The following is a 9,102-nucleotide window of genomic DNA, read 5'->3' as shown; positions in this document are numbered from 1 at the left end:
TACAATAAATCTGAATACCCACTTTATTTTTAATCTACAGGAAATGTAACGTGTTTGTCTATTTTTTATAATTTACTGTCGTGTTTTCTGAGTGGTGTAGCTATACATTAAATTCACAATAGATTAAACTACCATCAGCAAAATGGGCTCTCAAAGAAACATTAAAATTATCAATCAATCAATCAATCAATCAATCAATCAGACTTTATTTATAAAGCACTTTTCATACATGACATTGTAACACAAAGATGCCGTACATAAAAACAACCTAAAATTTAATGAATTAAGAAAAAGTCAGAATTCTGACTTGAACTTAGAATTATGAAAAATAAGTCCGAATTCTGAGATTAAAAGTCAGATTTCTGAGAAAAAAAGTCATGTCAGAAAAAAGTCATAATTCTGTGATTAAAGTCAGAATTCTGAGAAAAAAGTTATTTCAGAAAAAAGTCAGAATTCTGAGATTAAAGTCAGATTTCTGAGAAAAAAGTCAGAATTCTGCAATTAAAGTCAGAATTCTGCAATTAAAGTCGGAATTCTGAGAAAAAAGTCAGATATCTGAGAAAAAAGTCAAGTCAGAAAAAAGTCAGAATTCTGAGATTAAAGTCAGAAGTTTTGAATTTAATCTTAGAATTCTGACTAATCTAAGAATTGTGACTTTTTTTTCACAGAATTCTGATTCTGGTCTCAGAATTCTGACTTGTTTCTCAGAATAATCATAATAATAAAAAAATATATATTGGCCCAACAATATCACTTTATAGAAAAGTTCTACAGAAAACACACAAAAAGGCTCCAGTGAACGCTCCTCTCTATTCTAGACGATCTTTGTTTCTTGACGTGTCCTCAGTGGGAAGTTTCCGATCTTAAAGACTCTGTAGTTTGAAACAGACACAATGTGTAAATGTAGTTTAGTATGGGAGGAAAACGTGCTTTAATGTGTTTGTATTAAATGTGAGAATCATGCGGGTGTCGTGGGAGCGTGCGGGTCATCATGCAGTGGAGGAGACACTTAGCTGGACTCATTTTTAGCTGCGTGTTCGTGGTTTCATATTTCACAAATAAGGTGAGTAAATAACGATAAAAAAGAAGAGGTTTGACATTAACTTCAAGGAAAAATGATAATATCTGTGGAAAAAATAGAAACATGACTAGTGTGTGACTTTTATCTACACATTTAATACATAACCACTAAGTTAACACGAGTCTTATTGTACTTTCAAACGAGACTGATTCCTCTGAAATTTGCAGAAAATTGCATTTCAACCCTCATTATCCCCAGTCACCATTATATGAATAAGGTTTAAACCCATGTCGACTCGCTCAACTAATCAGGCGTGACCCACCCATCAATGCAGCGCTTTCAAGATAACATCAGCTCTTATTTTGGTGATAAGCAGATACAGGAAGTAACGAGGGAAAAGTTGTAAATCAATAAATGTTGTGGGTGTAATGCATGCCGAATCAAAGAGTGATTACCAACAAGTCATGCTGTAAAATATTATGTTACATTTAAGCTATTTTGAACTCACATAAGTAAGAATTAGTAGATTTTTTTAAGAGGTTTGGTTGATGTAGTGGAGCATAACATTACAAAACTTGTGTTCTTCATTGAAAGTGTGCCTCCTATTCTTTCTTTTTACAGTTTGTCCTCTCAGTGTTAAAGTTTACATATCCAACTCTATTTCAAGGGTGAGTAACTGAATGTAATGCTCCTATGTGTGTTATTTATGTTTTGGTTATTACAGAATATGTAAAGATGTATAAGGTGTAAACTAATCAGTGACATTCACAACTTGGGATAAGACAAGATAAGATAAGATAAGATAAGATATACTTTATTTTTAATTATTTTGTTACAGCAGCTTACAACACGGGACAGGGGAATACAGCAATGTACTAACATAGTTAAAAAATGTAGTAACAATAATAATAGCAGTGACAAAGGTAAAATAGAATATAATAAAATAAAATAGAATTAAATTAAATTAAATAAAGTAAAATGAAAATAAAAAAATGGCAACTATTACAGATATATACACACTATGTACACTTCTATCTGATAAATAGATAAGGTAAGTTGTTGCACGATAAAAAATTGCACCAGGTTATTTTAAAACAAACATACACAGTATGAAGAACAGTGCGATTCAGGTGGATACAGTAGTTGTTTGTGAGTGTGCCAAGTCACATAGTAACTTCCATGTAGTGGAATGAAAGATGAGAATAGATAATTAACGGAACACAGCAGTGCTGGTGTTAAACAGTCTGATTGCGGATGAAGGACCTGCGGTAGCGCTCTGTCCTGCAGGGTGGGAGTCTCAGTCTGCTGTTGAAGGAGCTGCTCAGGGACCCCACAGTCTCATGCAGGGGGTGAGAGGGACTGTCCATGATGGATGTCAGCTTGGTTAACATCCTCCTCTCACCCACCTCCTCTATGGAGTCCAGAGGACAGCCCAGGACAGAACTGGCCCTCCTGACCAGTCTGTTAAGTCTTTTCCTGTCCCTGTCTGTGCTCCCTGCTCCCCAGCAGACCACTGCATAGAAGAATGCAGACGCTACCACAGTGTCATAAAATGTACGTAACAGAGTCCTGCACACCCCGAAGGACCTCAGTCTTCTCAGCAGGTGCAGACGACTTTGGCCCTTCTTGTACAGGACGTCGGTGTTGTGTGAAGGATGCTCTCAAAGTTTAAATTACTCTTTGAATAAATACACATACATGAAAAGTGTTACAATGATGCTGTTTGTGTGCTTCTAACTTTACCATACTGCATATTTCAGATGGCAGACATTCATCGGGTCTGTTCTGCTTCTGCTCTCTGGGAAACTCGGCTGGGTGGAGATGAGCCGCATCACCAGGTAGTGTATCTTCATGACTGTATGTTTTATATTTGATTGTTTCCTGTAGCTAAAATTAGGTACATTTATCAGTAAGAGATGTTCTAATGTGTTTTTTTATGTTGTGTTGCAGATCAGCAGCGCTGTCATGGCTCCCAGCATCCTTCCTGTTTGTAGGAAACATATATGCTGGTTCCAGGGCCTTATCACGCATAGTATGTCACATAACCCTCCACCTTTGCATGCAGGATCTTTTTCAATTCACCTAACTATAATAAAATAATAATTCATAGGATTTATCTAGCGCTTTTCTTAATACTCAAAGTCGCTTTACATAACATACAACTAAAAATAAAACAGGTAAATAAAACAGAACAAGGACAGAGGTGGGGCAGGGGTAGTGGTCATGTGTTGTATGCTTTTTTGAACAGGTAGGTCTTGAGGTGGTTTTTGAATGATTGAAGTGAGTCAGAGTTGTGGATATGTGGAGGTAGAGAGTTCCAGAGATTTGGGGCAGTGATGGCAAAGGCTCTGTCCCCCCAAGGTGCAGTGCTTGGACTTGGTGATAGGGGACAGGAGATTGGCATCTGATGATCTGAGGCGATGAGATGGGGAGTGACGTTTGAGGAGGTCGGTCAGGTATAAGGGGGCGAGGTTGTGGAGGGCTTTGTAGGTGATGAGCTGGATCTTGAAGTGGATTCAGTGCTGTATGGGGAGCCAGTGGAGGTGCTGAAGGATGGGTGTGATGTGGACTCTGGAGCAGGAGTGGGTGAGTAACCAGGCAGCTGAATTCTGGACATATTGGAGTTTTTTGAGGTCAGTGGAGGGGAGGCCGTAAAGAATGCTGTTGCTATAGTCAAGTCGGGAGTTTATGAGCGTGGCTGAGGGTTTCTGCAGCAGAGGAGGAGAGGGAAGATCTGAGCCGTGCAATGTTGCATAGGTAAAAAAAGGATATTTTGGTGAAGTTCATGATCGTGATGATTCGTGTGGTTTGAAGGAGAGAGTGGGGTCAAGGATGATGCCACGGTTACGGTCTACTGGGTAGTGTGTGACTGCATGGTTGTCGATGCTTAGTGAGAAGTCCTGGGTGGAGGGGAGGAGGAATTTGGGTCTGATGAGAACGATTTCAGATTTATTGTAGTTGAGTTTGAGCAGGTTGTTGCTCATCCAGTTTTTGAGGTCAGTGAGGCAGTTTGTGAGGGTGGAGACGATGGTAGGAGTGATGTTTTTTGTGGAGATGTAGAGCTGGGTATCATCAGCGTAGCAGTGAAATTGAAGTCCATGGTGGCGTATGATGTGACCGAGGGGGAGTATGTGCAGGATGAACAGAAGGGGACCAAGCATCGAAACTTTGGGGACACCATGTGTGACGGGGGTGGTATGGGACTTGCTGTAACTATATACTGAAGATTGTTTTCTTGCACAAATATTAGATATATCATATGCATGCTTGACATCTCAATTTTCTCTGTGCAGGACATTCCATTCTTCTTCACTCTGCAGAATTCCTCTCATGTTGTCAGCTTTATAATCTTGAAGGTCGTCCACAGAGAGGTAAGAGTCTACTTTGTGTGATATGTACAATATGTACAGTTCACTCCCTCATGTTATCCACTGAAGGTTACAGGAGGACAATGAATAATCAAACAGACACGTATTCTTACCTCATATGTCTATAACCACCTCTGATAAATCTCACACTTTTCAACTTTCTCTTTCTCCTTTTTCATTCACAGAAGCTGCACAGGCTGAGACTGGTCAGGTTGGTGATTTTCTCCTTTTTCAGCTGTTCATGTTTTCACATTGAAAATATATGAAGACAGCAGGAGATCAACTACACGCAAGCTCTCCTCTAGAAGAAGCAAACTTACATTAAGAAACATTGTGGGAATATAAGAAGTATAAATGCGTCCACTTAGTTCCTCTCATGGCTTTGCATTGATGCACAGAAGTCATCCTGGGTTGCCTTTGACAGCCTGTGGCCCATTAGCAGGCTAGATAATTACCCCACACATATCATTTCCTGATTTTGGATGAGGACAAAGCAGCAATAATAATAAATAAAGAATGTGGCATTGTTCCTGTTACACCACTTCATAGTTAAATAATTCTTCTTGCAGTGTCTGTCTCATGCTGCTGTCAGCCATCAACCTGCCCCACTATGATCCTCAGGTAACAAATCCTTATCACAGATTTGTTATTACAATGAACTTCATTATTCATTATTCCTACTATATTTAACATGTTTTCCTCTCTCACAGTTTGACTACAGAGGTTACCTGTGGGCTGTGGGTCACCTGGTCTGTATTGGTAAGTCTAAGTTTATGAAATGATGCTATATTGTTTACTGAGAACAACGATTTCTCAGATGACAGGAATTAAAAATAGCTTAAACTATGAATCATTGGGGCGCTGGTGGCCTAGCGGTCTAAGTGCCCCATATACAGAGGCTAGAGTCCTTGTCGCAGGGGTCGCTGGTTCGATTCCCGGCCGGTCAACCATTTCCTGCATGTCTTCCCCCTCTCTTTACTCCCCACATTTCCTGTCTCTCTTCAGCTGTCCTATAAAAAAAAAAAGTTATAAAGGCCAAAAATATAACTTAAAAAAATAAATAAACTATGATTCATTAGAGTACGTTTTATTTGGAAAAATCACACATTTATGTTGCAAATGTAGTAGTTTTATTTCATTTGGGTCTCGCTCCGGGATACATTGCAGAAATGCTAATAAATTATGAGCCATCTCGCGGCCTTAGATCCTCGGCTGGGGCATTTTTGGCCGTTCCAAAGTCGAGGCTCAAGTCCAAAGGGAAGCTCCTCGACTATGGAACGACCTCCCTGAGGAGATAAGGCTCGCAGTCAGTGATATCGTTTAAATTTCTTCTTAAAACACATTTTTTAAAACACCACTTTTACTTCTATTTTATTATTAATTTTGATTTGTATCCAAATAATTAATTGTTTTAAATTGTATTTGATTATTTATTGTTTTAATTTATTTTTAATTGTATTATTTTAATTTATTATTTTAAAGTTCCTAACTTATCCTGAACACTTTTTTATTCTTTTAACCTCTTGCGTTGCATTTTGTTTTGCGTCGTTAAAGTTCCTCCTCCCTGTCGTTCGAAATCTTTGCTGTTATTTGAACCATGCTTTGTTTGTCAAAGCACTTTGTAAACATTTGTTTTTAAAGGTGCTTTATAAATAAAGTTATTATTATTATTATTATTATTATTATTATTATTATTATTATTATTATTATTATTATTATTATTATCATTATTATTATTATTATTATTGTGTCTGTGTGCCAAAGTTAAGTTTTGAAAACAGGGAAATACTCTTTGTTTCAAAGTTTTGGAGAAGCCCACGTGACATATCCTGGAATAAAAGTAAGTTATATCGTTTTCAGGTGCTTACAGAGTGTTTCAGGTTCACTACAGACCCAGTAATTTAAGGTACGTCTAAGCAAAATGATGCACTGTTGACAAAGTGAAGTGTTCCTCCACTAACAATGTTTCTAACACTGTGTGTGTAATGTTATCAACTGCAGTGACCTTGAACAACACTGCATCAACTACCTGTTTAGGTGAGGATATGTCACTTCAATGTATGAAATGTTTACAATGATTATCATAACTCAGATTCTTTGAAAGACTCTGAATAAAACTAAGAGGACTTTTCAACCTGTAGAGTTTTATTTTTCTTGTTTCCTCTCTGTTCAGTTAAATATGGACAGAGAGGCTGCAGGGAGACACCACATTTATGTTGGAAGACTGCAGTGTGTCTTCACAACTCTATGTACAGATCATATTCTGACTACACTATCATAGTACAGCTCTTAATATAATGTTATGTGTTCATTGACTTTATTTTGCATTCAGTAGTGACACTAGTAAGTCCTCACACCCCCACAGATTCAACCTGAATCACATAAAGATTTGATCACATGCAGTATCTCACCTGTCAGAGACTCATGTCAGCTTCCCCTGTCTCCTCCAGTGTGCTGCTCCTGGGCATCGCTGCACATCCGACAGGTAAGAATTATCCTGTGCAGGTGTAATGATAACATCATAAGAGCTGGAACAACAAAATGTGGAACAGGCATATGTTTACGTCATTAGAGCATTCCTAAGAAGCCGGGGTCATGGTCATGTGTTGTCTCTCTGCAGGTGACCTCATGGCAGCTCTGGAGTTTCCCTCCCTGCAGTCTCACACATTCCACGGTGGCTGCTGCGCCAGGTGAGAAGTTTCATTGTACCACTGTAAACAGGAAAGAGCTCTCTAAACAGTCTTATTTTGGCCTTAGAAAAAATGTTTGACCAAGGATTTGAAAACCAAAAGTTAACCAGAGTGAAACTGATTCACAAAGAAGAGCAAGAAAAAGATCATCTGATGTGGAAAACTAAAATAAGTCTGCTTTGGTTTCTCACAGGGGACACACAGGTCTCCTGGATGAATGATATGGACTACAGTTCTTCAAATCTAGGGTTTACATTTTGACAGAATCCCCAAAACACCCATATCTTTGAATCGACCCGTAACAGATCAAAACGGTCATAGCTTAAAGCTGCAAGGCCGGGTAGCAGGTTCAAACATCTAGATCAGATTACTTCTGGTTTAACCCAATACACATTAAGTTTAGACACTTTCACACAATAAAACGTTCCTTCTTTTATAACTTTGAAGTACCACTGAATGTGTGTGATACTGAAGTGATAGCAGATACACAACAGTAAGCATCAGAGGGAGCCATCTTGGTTGATTAAAGCTCTAGTGAGGAGTTTTTAGCTGGATATGAAGCTGATAATAGAAGTAACGGCTGGAAAAAACATTCTGCTGTTTATGTTCACACGTGCTGCTAATCTTGAAAAATTTTAGTTAAGTGGAGGTTTGAATACAGCTTAAGAGTGTTCCAACTGTTCTTACCATTCCCAGTCTTAAATAAGGGGCTGGGATTGGCCGGTCCTGAATGAAGTCAGAGGCAAATCTATCAGAGTTAAGACAATCAGACGCTTCTGACAAAGAAAATAAAACAGGAGCTTATAAAGTCTAAATGCTACTTGTGACATCTTTCAGCATCAGGCAAAATAGGCATTATTATTAAAGGTGCATTTCGACCAAGAGTTCCGGGGTCTTTTAGCCCCCAGAACTACTTTCCCCGGAACTAAAAGGTTCCTGTGCCCCCATTTTTTCTCTGCGTTTCGAGTGCAGGCTGAAGTCCCGGGTAGATTGTGCAAATCAGGCCAGTGACGTATGGAGAAAAAAAATTATATTAAATAATATTTTGAAATCTTAATAAAAAACTAAACTAGTATGCATTCCCAGGAACTCCCTCTGTGTTTCCACAACTGTGTAAACTTCACAAACACCATTACATTCAACCGAAAGTCCCTGGACCTTTGAAAAGTACTACCCCCCCAAGCAGGGGCTTTTCAGGGGGGAGATTATCTACCCCTGAACTGAATTTAGACCCTGGCTCCTCCAGTCGAGACGTTCGTAGTTCAGGGGTAAAGTCCTTAGTTCCAGGGTAAAGTTCCTGCGGTGGAAAAATGCCTTCAGTGTCTGAATGTCCATGATGTGAGACATGAACCATGAGTTTGTTTCAGTTTGATAATTCTCCTAACGCTTCCTCGTATCCCCCCTCACAGCGCTCTGCTTGGGTTTCTGCTGCTGATGGCCACTGCCAGACTAAAAAGTGGATTATCACTGGAACACTTTGGCGTCTGGATTTTTCTATCCAAGGTGATTTTTTGATCAGGTTCCTTTTCAACTGAAGGCTCAGTAGTTTTTATAGTGAGATCAGTAACATGTTCACTTAATGAGTCATCTGTCCTAAATATTTGTACTCTGTTGTTTCAGGTTACCGCTATGTGCCTCTCTCCGTTTATCTTTGACATGAATGTTAACACTCCGTCTCTCATTTGGTGAGTTTCTCTCCCATCTGTTAAGGATAATTAAGTGTTGAAGATATTGATGCTGTTAGTTTAACACGTCTTTTATTCTGTTTGTTCTCAGTGTGCTCCTCAGTCATGTTGGAGAAGCTCTGCTGGTTTATTCGGACAGAGAATCTCAGACACCTTGATCTCTCCAGATTGACCTATCACCTGCACTGCTTTACGAAAGAGATTAATATTTCTATAAGATGTATTTCATTGTTTACCATTGTCTTTGTATTTCTTAACTGATAACCTGCTGACCAAATAAAACTTTACCTTTAACTTATATCATGACTGTAGAGTTCTCTGTGTGATTCGACAAGCCA

General features: G+C 38.8%; 1 protein-coding gene across 1 annotated transcript; it reads left to right on the top strand.

The window, feature by feature from the left end:
• Nucleotides 1–794: 794 nt before the first annotated feature.
• LOC117828999 (transmembrane protein 241) lies at nt 795–9,062 on the top strand. The gene is made up of 15 exons (XM_034706466.1): nt 795–1,063; nt 1,643–1,689; nt 2,782–2,859; nt 2,972–3,053; nt 4,315–4,392; nt 4,575–4,600; nt 4,959–5,010; nt 5,100–5,148; nt 6,250–6,295; nt 6,391–6,426; nt 6,840–6,874; nt 7,010–7,079; nt 8,489–8,582; nt 8,700–8,764; nt 8,856–9,062. Exons 1-15 carry the CDS (start codon nt 992–994, stop codon nt 8,920–8,922), a joined length of 897 nt encoding a protein of 298 aa, XP_034562357.1. The 5' UTR covers nt 795–991; the 3' UTR covers nt 8,923–9,062.
• Nucleotides 9,063–9,102: the final 40 nt, after the last annotated feature.

Source organism: Notolabrus celidotus, chromosome 17, assembly GCF_009762535.1.
Source record: "Notolabrus celidotus isolate fNotCel1 chromosome 17, fNotCel1.pri, whole genome shotgun sequence".
NCBI lineage: Eukaryota > Metazoa > Chordata > Actinopteri > Labriformes > Labridae > Notolabrus > Notolabrus celidotus.
The sequence above is the reverse complement of the archived record's forward strand: the minus strand, read 5'-3'. Positions and strand labels throughout refer to the sequence as shown.